Source organism: Salvelinus namaycush, chromosome 19, assembly GCF_016432855.1.
Source record: "Salvelinus namaycush isolate Seneca chromosome 19, SaNama_1.0, whole genome shotgun sequence".
NCBI classification, from domain to species: Eukaryota; Metazoa; Chordata; class Actinopteri; order Salmoniformes; family Salmonidae; genus Salvelinus; species Salvelinus namaycush.
Window position 1 is genome coordinate 38,378,891 of NC_052325.1, and position 27,153 is coordinate 38,406,043.

Here is a 27,153-nt window from a genome sequence, read left to right on the forward strand (position 1 = left end):
TTTCCCACAATCAATGTGCCGCAATAAGAGCTAAGACGCTAATATTTGTGTAAACTCTACATAGTTGTGTTCTGTGAGTGTCACTGAGTAGGCTGATACTCCATTTAATGGGTGCACAATCCATAGGTTAGGCTGTACATTTAAGTATGCCCCAAATGCAATTCTGAATTCAAATACATCCACAGTGCAATCAACTGATTTTTTAAATTAACTAATAATTGTCTTTTGTTGAATTTATATAACAACATTCCAAACTTGTTTAGCATTATGTAGTTCAATTGTTGCATGATTCCATTCTTTTTATCCGTTTGCGTCAGTTTCAATTACGGACTTTTATTATGATGCGAGCCTCCGATTCCACTGTTGTTGCTCACGCTGTTGTTCACAACACACTATTTTCTCCCTCGCTCTTTCCAGTGTAGGGAAGTAGAATGAATCAGGCATCTACTTCTCCGCAAGTGATTGGTGCATTGAAATGTCACACATGCAGTCACTATACAAAGGTATTCACGCATAAGTGGTGTATGGCACTAGCAATGTATCTTAAATTATGATTTTAGTTTAATTTATGGAATAGGCTGAGTTTACCTTGACTGTTGATGTTTTTTCTCCTCAATACAATGCAGAATAATACGATTATATTGTTGTTAGTTTGAAGTACTCATTGAATAATATGTTCCCGACTTCCTGTCCTGACTGTTTCTGACACATTTGGGTTAGGCAAATGTCCCATAGCCATTCAAAGCAAAAAATAAATACATGAAACACGCACTGTATCAACATGAATACTTAGTCAATCATGCCACCCTACTTACCAGCACACTCATAGCAGAAGAGTTGCTGTATAATGTTCATGTCGAGGAAATTATAGCATTAATGAATTAATCTCGGTTTACCCAGAACTAGTCTCACGTAATTGTAGCCTTGGCAGACGAATCTTTCAACAAGAGATTATAAATTAATAGATTTGTGTAAATACAGAATGTGAATGTGTGTATTCATTTTTTTAAATGACACCTTTTTATATCATTGTAATCAGTAATGTACTTTTTCAAGAGGACCTCATAGGCATTATGTATTGTAGGGCCTCACAAATGTTGGTATATGATCGAAGGTGTAATATTGCCATCTAGTGGAAAGATTTTATTACTGCGCGCTGTGATACTTTGTAGCAACTTTTATCATCCAGGGTACAATGTAATATACAAAATAAAGGGCCACATTCATTGTGCAACTTTCACCACAAAGACAGTTCATCACTGCGTCATTCAAAACATCCAGGCTAAACTATAACCAACGCCATAGGCCTAAAACGAATGAATTTGTTCAAGTTAAGTTATTAATCAAATAATAGGCAATTCATTTGATTATATTTGATTTGGCAACTAACAAAGACAACTTTCAGAGTTGGAATTGACTTTTGTTTTTAAAATTTCAACTTTAATAGGCCTATCACAACATTTCAGGTGTTTTTTTCAGCATGATTAGGCCTCATATTTGAATTCAGCCTATTCAACGAATAATCTAGAGAAATAGAATAGGCAATCTTAAATATATGAACATAATTTATTTTCATATTTAGCCTATTGGTTGTTGTTTAAAACCATATAGGGTAGACATTTTAATACAATAGGTTATAATAAAGTCAAATGACACATTGCCGTTGTGGTGAAAGTTGTACAATGAATGTGGCCCTGTATTTTCCTGATGTTTTCATCGCAAGCGGTAGTAATGCGTAAAAGTCTAAACGGGATCCTTGGGACGCCCCAACTCTGACGTCACCCTATTGAAGTTGACGTTTTAAACGCTTAATGTAAGAGTTAAGGTAGGGTTAAGGTTGGGTAAGGGTTATGGTAAGGGTTATGGTAATGGTAATGGTAAGGGCTATTCTTATGGTTAAGGTTAGGGTAGGGTTTAGGGACGTCCCAAGGATTCAGGGTAGCACTAACCGTAGTAATGCTCTGCAGCAGCTGACACTTCTGTAGTCAGGAGTGAATGCACATTTTACAGTCTGTGGTCGCTAAGTAGCTAGCTCAGCAGCAGCAGCAGCATCATGGCGGAGCAAGGCGAATCTCCGGCTCCTGTCCAGAATCCGCAACCAGTGCTGACAACGAGCTGGCCAATTACCAGGGAGTCGTACGAGTTACAGGAAGTCATAGGTTAGTAGGCTACCTTTCTATAGTGTAATGATATAATGTTTTATCATGGATATGGCTCGGGCGGTTATCAGTGGTGAATGACGACGAGGGCCTACCGGCTTTTTCATATTGAACAGCGTCTCTTTAACGCTTTGCAATGCGGATGTTAACAACCTCTATTTGCTTGCTCTTGTTAGAGGAAACCACTTATTTCATCATATTGAGAGATATTTATAGTCATTGTAAAGTTGTATTCGTATGGGTAGGAATTTAATGTAAATGCGTTTTTTTATGCAATCCTGAACGATGCTCCTTTATGGCACATGTCCAGTAGGCTAATATTTAAATAGATGAGTCTATGCATGGATGCAGTCCTCACGGGAATGGCATGTTATCCTTCGGTAGAGAAGGGATATTGAATTGCATGCCACTCTGAAGTTAGTAAGAGGATCTACTGTTAGGGCACATGAAAAAAAGTAAACACGAGTAACATTCAGATTTAATAAAAGTCCAACGTTATTATACTTATTATGATTATGATGGGTATAAGGCTATGCAAAAAAATAGTCTACTTAGTAAGAATGTTGTCACAGAGGATTTAATTGTCTCTGGAAAAGGAAAGACAAAGACAAGCCTATAGACATCATTTATGAGCCTTCTTCTGTCAATGTATTATAATAGTTGTAAAAATAATTATATACATTTTAAGATGTTGCTTTGCCTCACTGTAAGCAATATATAGTTTTTATTTTATAATCCATAGATAAAATATTACAGTGGATAAGAATGTTTAGTTTATTGTTTCAGCAGGTCAGTCAAGTTTCATAGGTCATCAAGGTTTATTTTCACTTCTATTAGGTTACATCAAGGAGTTATAGAACTGGTTACATTGTAACAATACTGAGTGTCACTCTCCACTTCCTCTACTGCTAATAATGCCAGACCTCGTTTGGTAGGCCTATAATGCAGTTATTCACAGTAATTCCCCAAGTACTCAAGGTTTTCTGCTCATTTAAGAATTTCGGCACCTGTGAATGGTGGGAGACATTTGAGCTGACACTGACAGCTAAAGAAAGCCATATCAGTGCTGATAAGTGATAGCACTACAACCATGAGCTGTTGTGGCTAGTCAGTCATCTTTTTTTGTGCTTATAATCAACTGTTGAGCAGTCCGATCTCCTCTCATCCTTATCTGTCACCGGCAGTTGGCATGGTGTGTACTATGTCACATTCTTAGTACAAGACAACTATAGCCTAGCATGCCCTGGTTCTTAAATAAACCCCTCTTCACAACTTTGTCTTCGGATACACTGACAGTTATGCAGAGGAATTAACATGTCATTGGAAAATATGTTTGCACATACTGTATTGGTTCAATTCTGTTCTGAACTGTCATGGAATATACATTAATTATTATTTAAATGTCACAAAAAACGTTTAATATCTCAAACAGACACACAATGATACTGTATGTTTCAATGATCCCTTATGCTGTTCACCTTGGTCACATTTAATGTTACTGTACTGTCTCCTGCCCTGTTTTATAATTGCGCCTCTATTTGTCTGTGATACCAGGCAGTGGGGCCACAGCCGTAGTGCAGGCTGCCCTCTGCACCCCCAGACAGGAACGCGTGGCCATAAAGAGAATCAACTTGGAGAAATGCCAGACCAGCATGGATGAGCTATTGGTGAGAGCAACAATAAATAAAGGCTATATTTTCATTGTGTGTGACCACAGTGCCTCGGGCCCTCTCTGGCCCATACTTTCTTGATTGGGCTGTAATTTGACTTTGCTGTTCTCTCTTGTGTGTGTCTATTAGAGGCTGAGTAGGAGGGCTGTGCTACACTCAAGTGTCCATTTGAAAAATAAATTAGCCATAAGTTACAGCGTTTGTTCACTTCATTTTAGAGACGCAAATTACCTATGAACAATCTTCGTTATAAGAAAGGTTGTCAAAAGATGTTAACTTTAATTTGTTTCTCATATGAGCCTCTTTCCTCTCATACAATAGAAAGAAATTCAAGCCATGAGCCAATGCAACCATCCAAATGTTGTCACCTACTACACCTCATTTGTGGTAAAGGATGAACTTTGGTTAGTCATGAAACTTCTGAGTGGAGGTAAGCTTTGACCTTCACCAACTTAGCAAAATAGAACTGCTAAGTCATGACATTGATCTCATAAAATGTCAACAATCATGACATCTAACAAGCAATTGTCCAACCTTTTGATCAGTTTACTGTAGACCTATGTGCAGTGGCATTAAAAGTGAAGTGTTATCACACCATGTACAGTATATGGCTGGGATGAATATCGAACATTGTAACAAACTTGCTTAACATAGAATGGGTAAATTATAACAGTTGACATGGAAGGATCTTATGTAGAAATTGACATACCAGCATTGGGCATTGTGGGCACTGTTTGTCTGTCTGCTTCCTCTTTTTAGGATCCATGTTGGATATAATAAAGCATACATTTAGCAGAGGAGAGCACAAAAATGGAGTTCTAGATGAGCTCATCATTGCAACCATACTAAAAGAGGTCCTTGAGGGGCTGGACTACCTGCATAGAAACGGACAGATTCACAGGTAAGATACCCTGGAGTCAGTGGCGGTCGGTGCCGTTTAAGATAAGGGAGGACGATTATTTTTTTATGAGCATAGCCTTATTTCTATTACAGCATATTTGATGACTGTCATTCATATTCCCTTCACCCAGCTCATTGTAACATCGATAGGTTTAGGCTACAATATGAATCTCAATTTTTTTCCCTATACCTATCATGAGGTTGCTACAAACTAGGCTATTAATGAAAGTTTACAACGTAGGTGCACAGTCGAGAGACATTTTAGTAGGGCTGTCCCCGACTAAAACAAATCTTGTTAGACCTAGTGTCGTCTGTTCTTTCGACCAATTGATGGGAAGACATTTTAAAATGTGTATCTTTCCCTACATAGACACACCCTATGTGTTTTAATAAAATCAACTATACTGTATGTAGGCTACTGAGCTTGTCTGATGCGTTAAGTACACTGGGATTAAATAATAAGACACACAAATGACTCGAGGGAGACAGAGATCAAGATAGCCTAACCAGAAGAAAAAGAAACCTGTTCCCGACCCTCTTCCTCTTCCTCCTGCTTCTGCTGGCATTCACAGATTCTGCTGTTACGCTCCTGCTGTTACGCTCCTAATAGGCTACACCAGGGGTCGGCAACCTTTTCCATTTGGAGTGCCAATTTATCTTACCATTTCTGCCGATCTGTGTGCCAGTTATGATTTTTATATGCACATTTTCGTGGGACAGTTTCATTTAATTTATAATAAAGTCTATGTATCTCAAAATCATTACCATATGGTTAATAACAATTCTAAAAGTAACTTATATTGCCATTGCCAACTATGTCAAATTAGCCTACATAAAGCCAACAAATAAAAACATTGCAGTCTGCAGTTAGAAAATATACTGATAAAAATGAATATCCTATTAATTACATTGGCTACTCATGGCCTGTCTGCAAGGAACTAGAAACATTGTATAAGCTATTAACTTGGGTCCAGCCTGAAGCTTGAACTTGCAACATTGTATACTATATTCTGGGATCTCAGAGTTTCCAGATCCAGTGAGCCCCAGAAAGACATAGCTGTAGGATATTTGCACAAGGGATAAGAATTAATCAGGTAGGCCTATTTTATGATGTTTCCTCTACCTGATCAGAGCATGACATTTTTCCCCCCCCTTTCACGCTGAGCGGTTATCGAAAGAGTACTGGAAATATTTTTGAAATAGGCTACATTGAGGAACTATTGTCATTCTCAATGGATGTAAAAACAGACTTTGTTTACTTGGTGTTTGAGGTGAAGAAAAAATGAAGTTCCACAGTGGTGGTGAGTTAAGACAATCAGAAATACTACCAGATCCCCCAAATGTGTACATTTATAGGCCTGCATTTGGACGCAGGCCAGGTAGCCTAGGCCAACTTCGATGTATAATCAGGTACGTGTCCTTACTCAACATTTACAGGAGCGCTACAAAACAAACCACAATTGACAAATGGACAACTCCTAAATGGAATGAAATAAACCAAAACTTGTTCACAAGTGTAGCCTAGGTTGTGCGGTCAGCAAACAACATGTCCACTCCGACAATGAGAACGGTAAAAGACTGTAATAATAACATATTTAATGCATTAACATTTATGACCATAACAAAACTAACATTGTAGATTAAAAATTATGTAAATTAACGGTAAATGTTTTACTGGTGATACTGGTGTGCCATCCCCGTGAGTCAGACGGTTGTCTCATGTGCCCAAAAATATATTTTAGACTGCTCAACTAAAAAAATCATGATCCCTTTAATAGTTTTATTCTTTCAACAACTACGTGTTGTCCTCTCACCTTTTCCCTTTGCTTGTGAACTTCAGTGCACAACACATTAGTTTTCTGTGACCAGGCGAAAAAAACCTTCCAAGCCAAACCTTCATATCATAACCGCTAACCGCTACACACAGCCTACATCATTGTCACCATATTAACGTCATAGTCAACATAGCTACAAGAACCCCCTACAATCATGCAGTGCAGTGTACAGTCAGCAGCAACCAGTTTAGCAGTTACAATAAATTAATAAAACCAAAAGCTTACCTTAACTTCCAGAGTTGGATAGCCATTACCAGCTAGCTAACATAGCTTTCCGCTCTGTTTGATCCGGGTGTTTGAGTAGGCTAAACTAGCTGCATTGCCTAGCTAAGTAAGTGAAACTGAAAAAAATACAACAAAATATAAGTCTCTCTCTCTCTCTTGCTTCTCCTTAATTTTTGAAGATATGAATTTGTTCAAAACTGTTCAACTATTGTCTTTCTCTTTGAGTCAACTACTCACAATATGTAATGCACTGCATTGCTAGCTAGCTGTAGCTTATGCTTTCAGTACTAGATTCATTCTCTGATCCTTTGATTGGGTGGACAACATGTCAGTTCATGCTACAAGAGCTCTGATAGGTTGGAGGACATCCTCCGGAAGTCTATGGAAGGAGGTGAGAACCATGAGCCTCCTGAGTTTTGTATTTAAGTCAATGTACACAGAGGAGGACAGAGCTAGCTGTCCTCCAGCTACACCATGGTTCTACCCTACAGAGGGCTGTTGAGGCTACTGTAGACCTTCACTGCAAAACCTTGTGTTTTAATCAATTATTTGGTGACCTGAATATATTTAGTATAGTTTTATCTAAAAAAGGTAACTGTTTTAATGTTTAACTATTTTTATTTTTATGAAATTCACTGAGGAGGATGGTCCTCCCCTCCCTCCTCGGAGGAGCCTCCACTGCCTGGAGTTTGAGACATTAATTCTTTGCACAGGGTCTTCCTTAAAAGAGTGTATTTAAAAGTTACATAGTATTAATCTATAAAATGTAATCTAAGAGTTACATGGTATTAGTTAAATTGTGATGACATTATCTACTGTTTCAATGTAATTTATTGACAGATTGTGTTCTTTGAACTTGCCTGGATGTCAAGGGCATAAAGAACTAAACCACTATTACCCCCTTGGGCAGTGTTCCAAATGACAGCAGGCTGCAAAACTAATTTGTACACATGGATGCAATTGATCCTGCTCCACTTACGTCGATAGATACTGTTTGGGCATGACTGGGGTGTTTTTGCTGTGTGTGTGTGACCTCAGGGATGTGAAGGCTGGGAACATTCTGTTGGGAGAGGACGGATCTGTTCAGATTGCAGGTGTGTGAGTAATGTCACTCCCTCACCTCATCTTCACCTGTTAAATTGTATTCTCACAGCTCACTGACTGCCACAAATATAGTACTTTTTTAATGATGCTTCCACACATTCAGTTAATTCAACAGCCTAATCAACATAATGCCAGACTTCACCAATCAAAAGTAGGAATATACTTGTAAAATGGCAAAGATTAATATATTTTTGAAGCTAGCGAATACGCAGTAGTTTACATATTGACTGCGTGTTTCTCTTTCTTGTCCTGATGACCTTTCAGCCCCATTCAAAATACTGAGATTAAAAAGTTAGTATTTTATAAGTGTTTTATTTATTTGCTAGGAATACAACATTAATGTAGATATACAGTTGAAGTTGGAAGTTTACATACACTTAGGTTGGAGTCATTAAAGCTCGTTTTTCAACCACTACACAAATTTCTTGTTAACAAACTATAGTTTTGGCAAGTCGATTAGGACATCTACTTTGTGCATGTGTAACGGATGTGAAATGGCTAGCTAGTTAGCGGTGGTGCGCGCTAATAGCCTTTCAATCGGTGACGTCACTTGCTCTGAGACCTTGATGTAGTAGTTCCCCTTGCTCTGCAAGGGCCGCGGCTTTTGTGGAGCGATGGGTAACAATGCTTCGTGGGTGACTGTTGTTGATGTGTGCAGAGGGTCCCTGGTTCGAGCCCGGGTATGGGCGAGGGGACGGACTTAAAGTGATACTGTTACATTGGTGCCGTGACCCGGATCACTGGTTGCTGCGGAAAAGGAGGAGGTCGAAAGGGGTGTGAGTGTAACGGATGTGAAATGGCTAGCTAGTTAGCGGTGGTGCGCGCTAATAGCCTTTCAATCGGTGGCGTCACTTGCTCTGAGACCTTAAAGTGATACTGTTACACATGACACAAGTAATTTTTCCAACAATTGTTTACAGACAGATTATTTTACTTATAATTCACTGTATCACAATTCCAGTGGGTCAGAAGTTTACATACACTAAGTTGACTGTGCCTTTTAAACAGCTTGGAAAATTCCAGAAAATGATGTCATGGCTTTAGAAGCTTCTGATAGGCTAATTGACATAATTTGAGTCAATTGGAGGTGTACCTGTGGATGGATTGCAAGGCCTACCTTCAAACTCAGTGCCTCTTTGCTTGACATCATGGGAAAATCAAAAGAAATCAGCCAAGACCTCAGAATTTTGTTTTAGACCTCCACAAGTCTGGTTCATCTTTGGGAGCAATTTCCAAACGCCTGAAGGTACCATGTTCATCTGTACAAACCATAGTACGCAAGTATAAACACCATGGGACCACGCAGCTGTCATACCGCTCAGGAAGGAGACGCGTTCTGTCTCCTAGAGATGAACGTACTTTGGTGCAAAAAGTGCAAATCAATCCCAGAACAACAGCAAAGGACCTTGTGAAGATGCTGGAGGAAACAGGTACAAAAGTATCCACAGTAAAACGAGTCCTATATCGACATAACCTGAAAGGCCGCTCAGCAAGGAATAAGCCACTGCTTCAAAACCGGTAAAAAAAAGCCAGACTACAGTTTGCAACTGCACATGGGGTCGAAGATCACACTTTTTGGAGAATGTCCTCTGGTCTGATGAAACAAAAATAGAACTGTTTGGCCATAATGACCATTGTTATGTTTGGAGGAAAAAGGGGGACGCTTGCAAGCCGAAGAACACCATCCCAACCGTGAAGCACGGGGGTGGCAACATCATGTTGTGGGGGTGCTTTGCTGCAGGAGGGACTGGTGCACTTCACAAAATAAATGGTATCATGAGGCAGGAAAATTATGTGGATATATTGAAGCAACATCTCAAGACATCAGTCAGGAAGTTAAGGCTTGGTCGCAAATGGATCTTCCAAATGGACGATGACCGCAAGCATACTTCCAAAGTTGTGGCAAAATGGCTTAAGGACAACAAAGTCAAGGTATTGGAGTGGCCATCACAAAGCCCTGACCTCAATCCTATAGAACATTTGTGGGCAGAACTGAAAAAGCGTGTGCGAGCAAGGAGGCCTATAAACCTGACTCAGTTACACCAGCTCTGTCAGGAGGAATGGGCGAAATTCACCGAACATATTGTGGGAAGCTTGTAGAATGCTACCTGAAACATTTGACCCAAGTTAAACAATTTAAAGGCAATGCTACCAAATACTTATTGAGTGTATGTAAACTTCTGAACCACTGGGAATGTGATGAAAGAAATAAAAGCTGAAATGAATAATTCTCTCTTCTATTATTCTGACATTTCACTTTCTTAAAATAATGTGGTAATCCTAACTGACCTAAGACAGGGAATTGTTTCTAGGATTAAATGTCAGGAATTGTGAAAAACTGAGTTTAAATGTATTTGGCTAAGGTGTATGTAAACCTCCGACTTCAACTGTACCAGTTCATACGTGCATTTAGTTCAACTCAGTATGTTCTGCACGAAACAGACATTTCTTGTATTTCTACAACATGGGGTTGACTATTTGGGTCTTTCCACAGAATGAGTGCCTTTTGCATCCCTTTTATTTATATATATATATTTTAAATTGTGCACCAATTTTGATGAAGTGGCTTTTAATATAGACCACATGGAGAATTCAATAAATCAGATTTTTTATATAAATAAAGACTTGCTGAAGTGCCAACTTTCAGCATGTTGACATTACCCTCCTCAGTGACTTCTAGGAATATTTTAATCCCCCTAACCCCAACATTTCTGCAAGTTTTCACCAACATTGTAAAGCCATAGTTATTGTGTTGCTTTGACAAATTAATTTCTGAAGATACCTTTTATTTCATATGATTATTGATTCATTTCAAGGTCAAAACCTGTCCCTCATTTTAAGGTCAACGCTGTTACATGAACTGAACTGTTGTTTTAATATGGTAAAACTATTCCTTTTAAATATTCTTTTCAAAAGAGGCTATGAACATCTAATAGTAAAATCATAGTTTAAAAGCACTCTTTTTTCGTCCTTTTTTTTTTGTGGTGGAAAACTGGTGGATCAAGAATATCTTGGCAAGAAAAGTTTGAACTATTCAATTTGTTTTGTGGAGCTTGCATTCAAGCATGTTACAGTCAACCCTGTTCCTTTATTTGGCACTTAATAGACACTTACTATTGTATTTTTTGTAATTTAACCTCTTGAGATGGGAAAACAGTTTTTTTATTAAGTTGAACATGTGCTCTTTATGACAGAATGCTACAGTTAGGTGACATTGTTTTCCCCACAAAGTTACACATCTCAAAGGGCACCGAATTGGTGGAACGACCCATTTACTGAATAACATAAAGGTAGTCAAACAGGTCCCCCAACATAAATCACTGGAGGCCTACACTCTTTCATGTACTGGGACGACCTTTAGCCTACAAACACTGCAAGGAGAACCATTCTAACATGAATGCAACTGTAGAGCTGGAGTGCGCACAGTTTGTATAAGGTGTATAACATGAAATAGTTGTGAAAGACCTCATAATGGTTTGAGTATATTTGAGCAAATACCGCAACACATTATTATCCCTTTCTATAAGATGTTAATGAGGTCTAACATTTACATCCATACATGTCATCTGAATTATCCATATTTCTTCATAGATTTTGGAGTTAGTGCCTTTTTGGCCACTGGAGGAGATATGACCAGAAACAAAGTACGGAAGACTTTTGTGGGCACACCATGTTGGATGGCCCCTGAGGTGATGGAACAGGTGAGACTATCTTGTGGCCAGTTTTAGTAACATATACTAGCTGTTTTCACATAGACTGTACAACACTAACTGTAGCTCCGCTATGTCCACAGGTACGAGGCTATGACTTCAAAGCAGACATTTGGAGTTTTGGAATCACTGCCATAGAGTTGGCCACAGGGTCTGCACCTTACCACCGATACCCACCCATGAAGGTGAGCCTGATCACTGCATATCTAGATCCCAGACAGGAAGCGGAATAGGCCTACATCTTAACTAATAAACCATGAAAAGGCAAATTACTACCCTGTGTCTATGTAACCTCTGAGAGAACACTTGAATGTCTTTGACCCTTCCTCTTCTCTTCCCAGGTCTTAATGCTGACCTTACAGAACGATCCTCCCACCCTAGACACGGGTGTGGAGGACAAAGAGATGCTGAAAAAATATGGGAAATCATTTAGGAAGCTAATAACCCTGTGCCTTCAGAAGGAGCCCGCCAAGAGGTTTGTACATGTCTGCCATTCCGTGAACTGCATTAGGCCTACTCTCTAAATCTGTAGAGTCTGTCACTGGTTGATGATGAAGTAAATCTGATGGCCTTGGGAGTTGATCGAGTCTCTGTAGAATGTCAGACACATTTCAGGAGAGTCCTGAAATATAGTCTTCATGTTTAGTGGGCTCACTCATACCCACCCACCCAAGAATATCTATTCTCACACAGACAGATTCGAGGAATTGTACATTCAGTTCTAGGCCAATGATTGGAACGTGTTCTTATATCATTATGTATTTTGCTTCTCTTCAGGCCTACAGCAGCAGAACTTTTGAAATGTAAATTTTTCCAGAAAGCCAAGGTATGATTTTACCTCCAGGATTTGACCTGTTCTTTTTGTTTTTTTGAGGCTTAAAGAATTTGTATGTAGATTTGTTTAACGTGGGTTGTGATTTTCATTTGCAGAACAGAGAATATCTGATCGAAAAGCTGCTATGCAGAGCACCGAACATAACCCAGAGAGCCAAAAGGGTAATGTCTAAACAAACATCCTTCCCAGTAAAGCAGCCCCACTATTGACTGAACATTATGAACAAAGTATGGTAAGATGATAGGGGTTGGCAGCACACTCCACCAGTCAACAGACATTGAGTGTCCTCTCCCTCTCTCTCTTACTGATCAACACTTCATTCACTTTGTGATCAAACTGTTCTGCAAATATGGGCCACTCCTGGAACAATATCAGTCATGCAGAATAGATGTGCTTACAACTCATGCATTAGTGGTCCGTAACGTTGCTCAGACGCTCACTGCAAGTGGCAGACAAAGACACATGGAATTTAATGTGAGTAGTTAGGTAACGGGGAGGTGCACTTAAACATATCATTTGCATGCTCAGTTTGCCTTGCGGTCACAGTGAACTGGGCATGAGTGCAGCAGTGTGGCAGGAAAAGTTGATATTGGATTGCCATCGTCCTACATGTGGATTACTGAAGTAATGGGTGCGAAGACCCTATTGCCAGAAGGCAAAAAGGCCAGGGTGATCGAGTTGGATGGAAATTCACTGACATGGCATGGGTGACTGGAGGACATGGGTGACTGGAGGACATGGGGGACTGTGGAGGTATCGCGTGACCAAGTCATTTAGCAGAGCATAATGTCAATAGAGATGGAAATGACTCGTGACAGAGTTGTCAGACAGAGGGGAGAACAGTATGCTGGTCAGAATAGTCACAATCATTCAGATCGTGTGTGGGTGGGTTGACTAATTTGGTAAACATGGTTTAAAGGTGCACTATGCAGAAATCGCTCTGCCATTTCCTGGTTGGTAAAATTCTAATAGTTGCCTAATTTCAGTATATGTGACAAAACAGCAAGTATATTGTCGAGAATCATTGTACCATCTAAACCGCTGTGAAATATATTTTCCCTAACCAAAAATATTGTATTTTCAGCTGTTTGCAGCTGGTGTACAAAACCGAAAGTAAAAGACGCAAAAACTAAACTAAAAGATGGGAAGCATAGAAATAGCTCACATAGAGCAACAGATCTACCACATATTAGACTTGCTTTCAATGAGAATGACAGATCGATAACTCACATTTCTATGTGAATTTGGTTGGGTGTCCCAAAAACGTACATATTGCAGCTTTAATGAGAGATTATGGTTGATTGTAGAATGATTAGTATTCCATTCTGAGGCTGCAATGTAATCATGATACCCTCTGCAGCCAACCCTGATCCACCAAGCACATCACTGTCTGTCTGTTGGTCCTGTTTCACCACTAGAACTGTTGGTGTGCTGTTCTGACCTATGGAGAATCACCCACATTATCCACTCAGCAGACACAGGCTAGCCTGCACAGAGAGGCAGCCTTGCAGAAACATGGTCATCTCAGTACTCTGTAACCTGTCCACATCACCGACCAGATCAGACTCTCTCCCCTTTGACCCCCTTACTCAGTCAGTCTATCTACTACCCTCTCTCTCACTCTCCCTCCCATCCTGCCCACCTTCCTCATTCTGTCTATCTCCCTTCCTCCTGGAGACTCCCTCCTCCTCTGCAGGTGTATTAATTCAACCAGAGTTAATACACAATAGTAATATTCTAGACATGTATCTCTAGGCAAATGACAGAATTTATGCAGTTGTTCATTGGCCAGAAGAGGGCAGCCCTGCTCCTTAGTTGATCTCTTCGTAGGGCGACCTGCAGGAGGTATTGATCAAAGATTACTGTGCGTTGCAGCAGTCATTGATGTGCTACGTAATTGAAAGTTGGAAAATAATACTGATATAATACTGAGATTGATTTGCTACGCTAGTACACAGAGGATACAGTATCGATTCAGAGCATTTATAGATTGCTCCTGTAATTTGACTGTATGTACTCCTTCATCCCATATTTTCCCTTTGTGCGTTTCTCTAAGTGTGCATGCTCATAAATGTTCCTATTAATATTAAATACTAAATGTAGTTGTTCACATGCTTTGGCAGCTTGATGGTACCGTGTTTGTGTGTAAAGAGACATACAGGCCACTGAACTGTCACATGCATCCACTCACAGTGGACTGATGCTTTTTTTTTTTGCTCAAGGAGCCAGAGCAGAATTCCAGGAGCATGGGCTCTGTGTCAGGTTCAGCAAAAGAACTTGATGCCATCAGAAGGGTACATGTTCTTTGACTTAGCTCTAGAATGCTGGGGCTTCCACTTAGATTCATCCAGAGTTAGCTGCTTAAGGAGTTGTGTGTGTTTTCTTTTCTTCGTTTCATTTTTGTTCTTTTGTTCTCTGCTAGCTCGTAGCAGCCATTTTGTAGACCTTAAAAACTCTGAGAGGAATCCGAGCCTAAGTGTTTGTGCAATGCTTACTGGTATCCACCTGCACTTTTTATGAAATATTTCAAAAATCTCATCAGCTCATATAGGCCAAGTAAATGCCATTTAATGTTGTGTTGGTTTTAACCTTACTGAGAAAACATTAGAAGGTGTGTGGGCTACTAAATGTGTTTTGTTTCTCAACCCTACAGTTTGATGGGATGTCTAAACGTTTGTGCTGTGTTTGGCCTAGGTGAGGAGAGTTCCAGGTTCCAGCGGCCACCTGCACAAGATGGAGGACGGAGACTGGGAGTGGAGCGATGACGAGCTCGACGTAGGGAGCGAGGAGGGCAAGGCTGCTGTCAATCAAGGCAGGGTAGGTGAGACCATGACAAGAGATGCACATCAAAACTTGGCCACATGGGCTGGGGAAAAAAGCAACAACTAATGTTGAGGGCAATTCTCTATTCTTTTTACCTGTACTTTGGCTAGCTTGATCCTTCCTTTTTGTTTTGCCTTTGTACAGTCATTCTCTAGCTGAATGTATTTCTGTGAAAGCAGCGAGCAAGCTTTGTTTCAGAGAGGGGCCTGTGACATGTCGCTAAAGGTAATTGGTAAGGGTTTGAAGATAGCTGTAGGGGGCTGAGGATGGAGCGGGGAGACAGCTATGATCAAATATAAAAAGGTTCTTTGACATAGATGCCTTACCTGATGTCTCTTACAGGGAGAATTACACAAAGCAAAGATGCAACAAATAAAATGCTGATAATGATATTCTACCTTGGTCAGTTTTAATTGTTTGTTTCCTCTACGCTACATTATGATAATTATTCTGCAGGGATTGCGTTCTAAGGTGTTTGGGCTCTACATCTGCCAGTCATATTTAGATTTGTCAAGACTGAGAATATAATGTTGTTTGTGTTTGATATTACCTTCCAGTCGCGAAGGCTCAGAGAGGACAACGAAGACGAGGGCGAAGATGTAAGTTAGCTCTTTTCTGTTCTATAAACAAATATGGAGTACATGATTTGTCATTGTTAAAGTATTTTTAATATCATAGAGACAGACGCTTAGGTGTAATGTGGGTGAAGTAAGATTGTTGTGAGTGTGTAAACCTGCACATTGACTAGAATAATTGACTTACTTTGCCTCTGTCTGTTTCTGTGTAATTTGAGTACTTTACAAAGGGCTTCATTGGAAAATCTAATTGTCTGCCTCAACAGGGAGCAGGTTATGTATCAGTTATGAAATCTTAAATAAACCTAGTACATCTTACCCCACAGTTTCTCTGACTCATGGATTTTAGCAAGGTCGAACGTATATACAGTTGAAGTCGAAAGTTTACATAAACTTAGGTTGAAGTCATTAAAACTCGTTTTTCAACCACTACACAATTTTCTTGTTAACAAACGTTAGTTTTGGCAAGTCGGCTAAGACTTATACTTTGTGCATGACACAAGTAATTTTTCCAACAATTTTTTTACAGACAAATTATTTCACTTATAATTCACTGTATCACAATTCCAGTGGGTCAGACGTTTACATACACTAAGTTGACTGTGCCTTTAAACAGCTTGGAAAATTCCAGAAAATGATATCATGACTTTAGAAGCTTCTGATAGGCTAATTGACATCATTTGAGTCAATTGGAGGTGTACCTGTGGATGTACAGTATTTCAAGGCCTACCTTCAAACTCAGTGCTTCTTTGCTTGACATCATGGGAAAATCAAAAGAAATCAGCCAAGACCTCAGAAAACAATTGTAGACCTCCACAAGTCTGGTTCATCCTTGGGAGCAATTTCCAAACGCCTGAAGGTACCATGTTCATCTGTACAAACCATAGTACTCAAGTATAAACACCACGGGACCACGCAGCTATCATACCGCTCACGAAGGAGACGTGTTTTGTCTCCTAGAGATGAACGTACTTTGGTGTAAAAAGTGCAAATCAATCCCAGAATAACAGCAAAGGACCTTGTGAAGATGCTGGAGGAAACGGGTACAAAAGTATCTATATCCAAAGTAAAACGAGTCCTATATCGACATAACCAGAAAGGCCGCTTGGCAAGGAAGAAGCCACTGCTCCAAATCCGCCATAAATAAGCCAGACTACAGTTTGCAACTGCACATAGGGACAAAGATCGTACTTTTTGGAGAATGTCCTCTGGTCTGATGAAACAAAAATAGAACTGTTTGGCCATAATTACCATCGTTATGTTTGGAGGAAAACATGGGAGGCTTGCAAGCTGAAGAACACCATCCCAACCGTGAAGCACGGGGGTGGCAGCATCATGTTGTGGGGGTGCTTTGCTGCAGGAGGGACTGGTGCACTTCACAAAATAGATGGCATCATGAGGCAGGAAAATGTTGTGGATATATTGAAGCAACATCTCAAGACATCAGTCAAGAAGTTAAGGCTTGGTGGCAAATGGGTTTTCCAAATGGACAATGACCCCAAGCATACTTCCAAAGTTGTGGCAAAATGGCTTAAGGACAACAAGCTCAAGGTATTGAGGTGGCCATCACAAAGCGCTGACCTCAACCCTATAGAACATTTGTGGGCAGAACTGAAAAAGCGTGTGCGAGCAAGGAGGCTAACAAACCTGACTCAGTTACACCAGCTCGGTCAGGAGGAATGGGCGAAATTTCTTAACTTATTGTGGGAAGCTTGTGGAAGGCTACCTGAAACGTTTGACCCAAGTTAAACAATTTAAAAGCAATGCTACCAAATACTAATTGAGTGTATGTAAACTTCTGACCCACTGGGAATGTGATAAAAGAAATAAAAGCTGAAATAAATAATTCTCTCTTCTATTATTCTGACATTTCACTTTCTTAAAATAAAGTGGTGATCCTAACTGACCTAAGACAGGGAATTTTTACTAGAATTAAATGTCAGGAATTGTGAAAAGCTGAGTTTAAATGTATTTGGCTAAGGTGTATGTAAACTTCCGACTTCAACTGTAGATGCTTTCTCTATTTGAATGTTCATAAACAAAACAACTAAATGTTTTACATATTGATTGTTTTCTATTGACTTTTCTCTATTTGCTGACCGAGTTGAGCAATGACCTTGACCATGACCTTGATCTTGGGCAAATATTTGCTATTCTAAACCATGTTCACCCACTAAACACCCTTTCCATAGCACACAAAAATATATAGTTTACAAAATGCTTTTCGTTTTGTGCCACAGGATGAGGAGAATGCCAATAGTGTTCCCATTGAAGGGCTATCCATTCAGCATCCCCAGGTGAGGGTTTCAGTATCATCACCACCAGCAGCAGAGGCAGACGTTAATTTGTCATGATTCAGTGACCTTGATGCCCCACTGATTATGTGTGAGTATGTGCCAGTCTCCCAGTGGCTCCTGGAGGGGCCCTTTCAGCAGGTAATAACTCTGAGTAAATGGCCATCCTGCTGATACTGCCAGCTCTAAAGTCATCTAAAAGGCCCTGTGTCATTCTCTCACTGGCCATTGTCATTTCAGAAATGAGCCAGAGTAGTTTGAGGTTCACCCCCCATGTCCGACAATGATGGAGGCCATAAGTGCTACTGCGGTTCTTACTTTGTTGAGTCAGGATCTAGTCAGTGTCAAGGGTCCCGGGACGCGCAGCGGTCTAAGGCACTGCATCTCAGTGCTAGAGGCATCACTACAGACCCTGATTCGATCCTGGGCTGTACCCCAACCGGCAGTGATTGGGAGTCTCATAGGGCAGTGCACAATTGGCCCACGTCTCCCGAGGTTAGGGTTTGGCCGGGGTAGGCCGTCATTGTAAATAAGAATTTATTCTTAACTGACTTACCTAGTTAAATAAAGGTTAAATATTTTTTTTTTATCTGATTGTGCCTCCTCACAAATAGAACTCAATAATCTTGTCAGAAGACATCAATAGAAGTATATACACTGTAGATATTGAATATATTTTGTGTGATTTAATTCATGTATTTTTCTGTTGGTTTTGTAGTTTAATAATTTCAGCATAGTGCGAGATACAGATATATATTTTCTATACTCCAGGAGATATTGAGGACTTGCTGGCTTTATTGACTCACCAGACTCACTCTTTACTTATAGGTTCAACCGTTTGAGAAGAACACAGGGCCCTATATTCAAATTGCTCTGAATATGGTCCTAAGGCTAAGGTAAGCAGAGTTTGAATTTGTCCTCCTTCTTGCATCCGGTACACCCAACAGATGTGCCCTGCTGCTAATAGACCTAATGATGACCTAATGATGTCTTGGCCCTCTAATGGGATCATCTGACAGAACCAAGGACCGTTTCTCTCTAATCTGGCTGAGCGGTTGTGTTGGAGGGAGGAGAGTGTTACACTCCATTGACTCTCCATTTGCTCCGCTCTGCATTTCTGTGTTCTCAGGGATTGAATTAGAGCAGGGATGGACAACTTTGATGGGGGTGGGGGCCACAAAAATATCTGAACTCATCATGAGGGGCTGCAGTTGATAGCCGGTCTGCGTAGTCACATCCATACCCCCCCCCCCCCCCCCCCCCCCACCACCACGTTGCCAGCAAAACATTTTAGTGGCCCCCTTGACAGTGGAGAGAAATGAAGTTTTAGAGTTCATTTTGTGCAATTGGACTCGTTTTGCAATTGGGTGGAGAGGAAAATAAGCTGTTTTAGAAATATTTTCCTGCAATTATACACATTTTGCCATAGGGTGGAGAAAATGTTTACAGTTTTGAATATTATATGGGAGCGAGAATTACTAACAAAATCAATGGGGGACCCTGGCCGGTAATAAAACCATGACAACAAGTTTAGATAGCTGACTGCTAAACTAATTTAGCAATCTAAAAAAAATAATGCTGAAATTAGCTATTTCATTGATTATCAGTGACTGACCTAACAAGAGAGAAACTGCTGATGCACAACCAAATGTCGCAACAGTAAGTTGAGACCCCGACTGAGTTCCTAAAATATATATAAACTCAGCAAATAAGAAACGTCCCTTTTTCAGGACCCTGTCTTTCAAAGATAATTCATAAAAATCCAAATAACTTCAACAGCTTACAGACTGCAGGCAATTAAGGTCACAGTTATGAAAACTTAGGACACTAAAGAGGCCTTTCTACTGACTCTGAAAAACACCAAAAAGAAAGATGCCCAGGGTCCCTGCTCATCTGCGTGAACGTGCCTTAGGCATGCTGCAAGGAGGCATGAGGACTGCAGATGTGGCCAGGGAAATAAATTGCAATGTCGGTACTGTGAGACGCCGCTACAGGGAGACAGGACGGACAGCTGATCGTCCTCGCAGTGGCAGACCACGTGTAACAACACCTGCACAGGATCGGTACATCCAAACATCACACCTGCGGGACAGGTACAGGATGGCAACAACAACTGCTCGAGTTACACCAGGAATGCACAATCCCTCCATCAGTGCTCAGACTGTTTGCAATAGGCTGTGAGAGGCTGGACTGAGGGCTTGTAGGCCTGTTGTAAGGCAGGTCCTCACCAGACATCACTGGCAACAACGTCACCTATGGGCACAAATCCACTGTCGCTGGACCAGACAGGACTGGCAAAAAGTGCTCTTCTCTGACAAGTCGTGGTTTTGTCTCACCAGGAGTGATGTTCGGATTCGCGTTTATCGTTGAAGGAATGAGCGTTACTCCGAGGCCTGTACTCTGGAGCGGGATCGATTTGGAGGTGGAGGGTTCGTCATGGTCTGGGGCGGTGTGTCACAGCATCATCGGACTGAGCTTGTTGTCATTGCAGGCAATCTCAACGCTGTGCATTACAGGGAAGACATCCTCCTCCCTCATGTGGTACCCTTCCTGCAGGCTCATCCTGACATGACCCTCCAGCATGACAAAGCCACCAGCCCTACTGCTCATTCTGTGCCTGATTTCCTGCAAGACAGGAATGTCAGTGTTCTGCCATGGCCAGCGAAGAGCCCGGATCTAAATCCCATTGAGCACGTCTGGGACCTGTTGGATCGGAGGGTGAGGGCAAGGGCCGTTCTGACTGTTACTGACTGTTACTTTTGATTTTGACCCTCCCTTTGTTCAGGGACACATTATTCCATTTTTGTTAGTCACATGTCTGTGCAACTTGTTCAGTTTATGTCTCAATTGTTGAATCTTGTTATGTTCATACAAATATTTACACGTTAAGTTTGCTGAAAATAAACGCAGTTGACAGTGAGATAACTTTTCTTTATATACACTGCTCAAAAAAATAAAGGGAACACTAAAATAACACATCCTAGATCTGAATGAATGAAATATTCTTATTAAATACTTTTTTCTTTACATAGTTGAATGTGCTGACAACAAAATTACACAAAAATGATCAATGGAAATCAAATTTATCAACCCATGGAGGTCTGGATTTGGAGTCACACTCAAAATTAAAGTGGAAAACCACACTACAGGCTGATCCAACTTTGATGTAATGTCCTTAAAACAAGTCAAAATGAGGCTCAGTAGTGTGTGTGGCCTCCACGTGCCTGTATGACCTCCCTACAACGCCTGGGCATGCTCCTGCTGAGGTGGCGGATGGTCTCCTGAGGGATCTCCTCCCAGACCTGGACTAAAGCATCCGCCAACTCCTGGACAGTCTGTGGTGCAACGTGGCGTTGGTGGATGGAGCGAGACATGATGTCCCAGATGTGCTCAATTGGATTCAGGTCTGGGGAACGGGCGGGCCAGTCCATAGCATCAATGCCTTCCTCTTGCAGGAACTGCTGACACACTCCAGCCACATGAGGTCTAGCATTGTCTTGCATTAGGAGGAACCCAGGGCCAACCGCACCAGCATATGGTCTCACAAGGGGTCTGAGGATCTCATCTCGGCACCTAATGGCAGTCAGGCTACCTCTGGCGAGCACATGGAGGGCTGTGCGGCCCCCCAAAGAAATGCCACCCCACACCATGACTGACCCACTGCCAAACCGGTCATGCTGGAGGATGTTGCAGGCAGCAGAACGTTCTCCACGGCGTCTCCAGACTGTCACGTCTGTCACATGTGCTCAGTGTGAACCTGCTTTCATCTGTGAAGAGCACAGGGCGCCAGTGGCGAATTTGCCAATCTTGGTGTTCTCTGGCAAATGCCAAACGTCCTGCACGGTGTTGGGCTGTAAGCACAGCCCCCACCTGTGGACGTCGGGCCCTCATACCACCCTCATGGAGTCTGTTTCTGACCGTTTGAGCAGACACATGCACATTTGTGGCCTGCTGGAGGTCATTTTGGAGGGCTCGGGCAGTGCTCCTCCTGCTCCTCCTTGCACAAAGGCGGATGTAGCGGTCCTGCTGCTGGGTTGTTGCCCTCCTACGGCCTCCTCCACGTCTCCTGATGTACTGGCCTGTCTCCTGGTAGCGCCTCCATGCTCTGGACACTACGCTGACAGACACAGCAAACCTTCTTGCCACAGCTCGCATTGATGTGCCATCCTGGATGAGCTGCACTACCTGAGCCACTTGTGTGGGTTGTAGACTCCGTCTCATGCTACCACTAGAGTGAAAGCACCGCCAGCATTCAAAAGTGACCAAAACATCATCCAGGAAGCATGGGGAACTGAGAAGTGGTCTGTGGTCACCACCTGCAGAACCACTCCTTTAACCACTCCTATAATTTCCACCTTTTGTCTATTCCATTTGCACAACAGCATGTTAAATTTATTGTCAATCAGTGTTGCTTCCTAAGTGGACAGTTTGATTTCACAGAAGTGTGATTGACTTGGAGTTACATTGTGTTGTTTAAGTGTTCCCTTTATTTTTTTGAGCAGTGTATATACTGAACAACAATTTCAACGATTTTACTGAGTTGGAGTCAATTGAAATACATTCATTAGGCCCTAATCTATGGATTTCACGACTAGGCAGGGATGTAGCCATGGGTGGTCCTTGGAGGGCATAGTCCCACCCACTTGGCAGCCAGGCCTACCCACTGGGAAGCCAGGCCCAGCCAAATATAATTCGTTTTTCACCACAAAAGGGCTTTATTACAGACAGAGATACTCCTCAGCACCCTCCACCCCCCCTCAGATGATCCCGCAGGTGAAGAAGCCAGATGTGGATGTCCTGGGCTGGTGTGGTTACACGTGGTCTGCGGTTGTGAGGCAGGTTGGACGTACTGCCAAATTCTCTAAAACGACATTGGAGGCAGCTTATGGTAGAGAAATTAACATTCAATTCTCTGGCAACAGCTCTGGTGGACATTCCTGCAGTCAGCATGCCAAAACAGGCTCCCTAAAAACTTGAAACATCTGTGGCACTGTGCTGTTAGTCAAAACTGCACATAGAGTGAGTGGCATGTTATTGTCCCCCAGCACAAGGTGCACCTGTGTAATGATTATGCTGTTTAATCAGCTTCTTGATATGCCACACCTGTCAGGGGGATGGATTATCTTGGCAAAGGAGAAATGCTCACTAATAGGGATGTAAACACATTTGTGAGAGAAATACGTTTTTTGTGCATATGGAACATTTCTTCAATTATACATTTTTTTGGCTCATGGAACATGTGACCAACACTTTACATGTTGTGTTTATATTTTTGTTCAGTACTGACTATACCAAACATTAGGAACACCTTCCTAATATTGAGTTGCAGCTCCCTCTTTTGCCCACAGAACAGCTTCAATTCGTCAGGGAATGGACTGTACAAGGTGTCGAAAGCGTTCCACAGAGATGCTGGCCCAATTTGACTCCAATGCTTCCCACAGTTGTGTAAAGTTGGCTAGATGTCCTTTGGGTGGTGGACCATTGTTGATACACATGGGAAACTGTTGAGCATGAAAAATCCAGCAGCGCTGTAGTTCTTGACACAAACCGGTTTGCCTGGCACCTACTATCATACCCCGTTCAAAGGCACTTAAATTTTTTGTCTTGACCATTCACCCTATGAATGGTACACAGACACAATCAACATCTCAATTGTCTCCAGGCTCCTTTAACCTGTCTCCTCCCCTTCATCTACACTGATTGAAGTGGATTTAACAAATGACATCAATAAGGGATCATAGCTTTCACCTGGATTCACCTGGTCAGTCTGTCATGAAAAGAGCAAGGTGTTCTTAATGTTTTGTATACTCAGTGTATATATTTTGTTGGGGTGGGGGGGAGAATAGATCCGCGGGTCACCAGTTGCCCATCCCTGAATTAGAGGGCTGTTAATAACCTGCGCTGCCACCAGACTTACCAACCCTGACCTGACCTGACTTAACCTTAATTTCAGCTAGTCCAGACACTTTCAGCCACTGGCCAGGTTAAAGACCTATTGCTAGAAAACAATTCAAGGCTGTAGCAAGACTTGTGACCAATATGGAATAGGTTTAGGATTAGATTTCGGCTCAGACTTATCACTGTTTTTTATATGTGGTCCTTTTTATGATATGATAATTAGTGTTGATTTGGTCACACTCCTCTAAGCACTCAAATCCTTTGCCAAGAAGAACGTAGTTTATATTTATTGCATTGAATTTAGATCCTTTTTACTTCCCCCTCAGCAAAATGGAAGCAGATTTAAACACATTGTCTGAAGGCAGGATATGCGAGGCAAATGTGCAAAACTGCGCGCGTGCGCGCAAAGATGTCTGCCCCAGACATAGACAATGAAGTGTTTCTGGACAGTTTGGCTCCCCGCTGGGTGCAGAGTAGACTCTGGGTCGATGAGATAACAGTCAGCATCTGAAGGGGCCTCCCCAGGCCCCCTGCGCAACACACAAAGCCTTCCCCTCCACTGCACACCAGCAGGCCAACTAGAGGGTTGGCTACTAGAGAAGTGTAATTATTCTAACCCTGACATGTAAATAAATGGACGCTTCTGTGAGCAGTGGGGCTGTAGCTATTTCTCAGTGGCCAGAGTTCCATTCATTGCAGGCGTTTGAGCCTGTTTTTCTTTGCAGCGTATGGGTAGCGATGTACTGTAGAATCAGCCAAAACTCAGACCAAACTCTAGCTGTATGTGCTATGTATTAAACCTATCCTGCTCTGCGCTGAGGGCAGCCTCGCCACAGCAAATGGATTTCAGTGACGTGTCTTGGTAGATTAAGTCAAAAGTCAACTGACAAGATCCACACCTCTGATCTGTGCTGAAACAGTCAGTCCCTGTCTGGCAGCAGCCAACAGAGAGCAGCTCATTTATCAGGCCTCTCAATTTCAAGTCCTCTTTTAGCCCGAAGGACTTCAGATAAACTCAAATGCAACTCCCAATCTCCCATAGAGCGATAATGAATGGGGCTCTATTGCAATCGGTTTTGACACGCATTATGGAGAAATACGATGTAGATGTATTTGCATAGAGGTTTCTCTATAGCCCTGTTTAGTCCATGAACTGTAAAAGTAGTTCTGGAAGCACTTGACAGAGCGTTACATTACATTCGATTCGCTGGGAAGATACAGTACCTTTGTACAGGGGTGATTAACATTGGTCACATTTCACAGCTTGTGAATGTGCTGTAAACTGTGCAGTGATACAACGGGGGTACATTATAACGCTATCATGTGCACTCATCGTCTCATTTCAGAAAACCTCCATGTCACTACAGTTTGTAATACACCAGCCTAAAGAGGTTTGCTGTACACAGTCCCCAGAGGATCAGGAGATGACGTGGTCACTGGTCACATTCACTGGCTTCATATGTGTGTAGGTCAGTAGGTCCTTTTTAGCAGATACAGTGCAGGGAGGTAAATGTCACCCTATTCCCTAGTGTGCTACTTTTGAAGCGTGCCATTTGTGATGCAACCATACTTGTGAGGACAGACTTTAAGTCTGGATTTATTGAGCGCTTGACAGCAGGATTAAGGCTAAACTGAAGAAAAGTCAAGAGTTGGAGAGAGGAAGAAGTACAAAGGTCTAAGTGTAGAAAACATTCTGAGGGTACTGAATATGCGTGTTAGGGGGAGCAAAGGAATCACAGAAATGAATGTTATTTTGCGTGTTTTATAGGGCATCCCAACGGAGGTTGGGAATTCTTACAATTATTTCGCAATTCTCTGCTTGCTATCTAGTTAACATAATGGGAGGACAAGTGACGTCACTGGAGTTAATTTCCATTCAAATCTCATTTGTGTTGTGGGAAAACAGATGTGGAACGAGATCCAGCGTGTTTAATAGTCACATGTACAGGGTTGCAGGTGGGATTGCAGGGTACAGTGGGAAATCTTAGGCTTCCAACATGCAGGACTAAGTGAAGTGAAATTTTGAAAATTTGTCATAAAAAACTGAAATAGAAATAGCACCATGTATATCATAACAACTGTAGCAGTGATATATGTCCATTAGGGTAGAGGCAGAAGTGATACATGTCTATTGGGGTAGAGGCAGAGTAAAGACTGTTGAGGGGGTGGGGTGGAATGAACATAGGGGAAGCAGCAGCATGACCATTGAGTGAAATAAAAACAATAAACGTTTTAATAATAAAATAATACTAACACCTGCAACAGTGATGAATGTCGTTGGGGTGGGGACAGAGTAAAAGTCAGTGGGGGGGTTAATGTCCATAGGGGGATTAGCAGGAGTATTGCAGTTATCCGACCTGATTCAACCTGAAACCTATAGCATTATTAAAGCCCACATGGAACAGTGCCAGCTATATCTCTCTCCAGTCACAATGGCATTACAGTAATCACTCTCTTATGGATACATCTTAATATTTTAATCTGTGATTGATCTGCAGCCTGTAACTAATACTCCTCCATACAATGATTATAAGATTTATCTTGTTGTTTTTCCAAAAGACTTGCATTGCAAAGTTTTCCGCTTTGTAATCACGATAATCAATGCAGATTAAAACGTAATTATGGTTTAATTCAACAATTGCCTCGCCGAAGACTAAAATCATGAACAGAGTTCTGGTGGTATTGGGGTGGTGGCTCTCTTGGGAAAAATAAAAAGCTAATTGGAAAACTTAATTGCATCTGAAAGAACAACACAGCACAATCAATTCTCTTCCCAAAACTGATGAGGGTGTTAAGGCTGATTAGAAAAGGATTTATGCTATTGTGAACCCGTTGATGAAGGCTCTTTAGAGAACTGTATTCAGATGGGATGTTGATGTATGTCTGAAACAGAGAAAGGATCTCAGACACACTGGGGGACTTGAACCGTCAGGAAACTGAAATGAAAAGACAATAAGAACAACAGGACATTTTTGAATGACCTGGGTGTTGAAAAATGTTATTTTGTAGATTTGACACGTCATCCTCACTGGCAATTGTTTGCTGATTGATTGCACTGTATATGTAATGATGGGAGGATAGAAGTCAACCAATGAACCAACAGTGCTCCAGGCATATGTGGCTAT

General features: G+C 41.6%; 1 protein-coding gene across 1 annotated transcript in view; it reads left to right on the forward strand.

The window, feature by feature from the left end:
- The first annotated feature begins 1,842 nt into the window (after nucleotides 1-1,842).
- Nucleotides 1,843-27,153, forward strand: part of stk39 (serine threonine kinase 39) — a 33,437-nt gene continuing 8,126 nt past the window's right edge. The window contains exons 1-14 of the mRNA XM_039014961.1: nucleotides 1,843-2,159; nucleotides 3,714-3,826; nucleotides 4,151-4,259; nucleotides 4,589-4,730; nucleotides 7,828-7,883; nucleotides 11,485-11,594; nucleotides 11,687-11,788; nucleotides 11,945-12,078; nucleotides 12,381-12,429; nucleotides 12,534-12,599; nucleotides 15,133-15,255; nucleotides 15,819-15,860; nucleotides 18,077-18,133; nucleotides 18,959-19,026. Coding sequence (XP_038870889.1) covers nucleotides 2,054-2,159; nucleotides 3,714-3,826; nucleotides 4,151-4,259; nucleotides 4,589-4,730; nucleotides 7,828-7,883; nucleotides 11,485-11,594; nucleotides 11,687-11,788; nucleotides 11,945-12,078; nucleotides 12,381-12,429; nucleotides 12,534-12,599; nucleotides 15,133-15,255; nucleotides 15,819-15,860; nucleotides 18,077-18,133; nucleotides 18,959-19,026 — 1,277 coding nt within the window. The 5' untranslated portion in view covers nucleotides 1,843-2,053. The remainder of the gene's footprint in view (nucleotides 2,160-3,713; nucleotides 3,827-4,150; nucleotides 4,260-4,588; nucleotides 4,731-7,827; nucleotides 7,884-11,484; nucleotides 11,595-11,686; nucleotides 11,789-11,944; nucleotides 12,079-12,380; nucleotides 12,430-12,533; nucleotides 12,600-15,132; nucleotides 15,256-15,818; nucleotides 15,861-18,076; nucleotides 18,134-18,958; nucleotides 19,027-27,153) is intronic.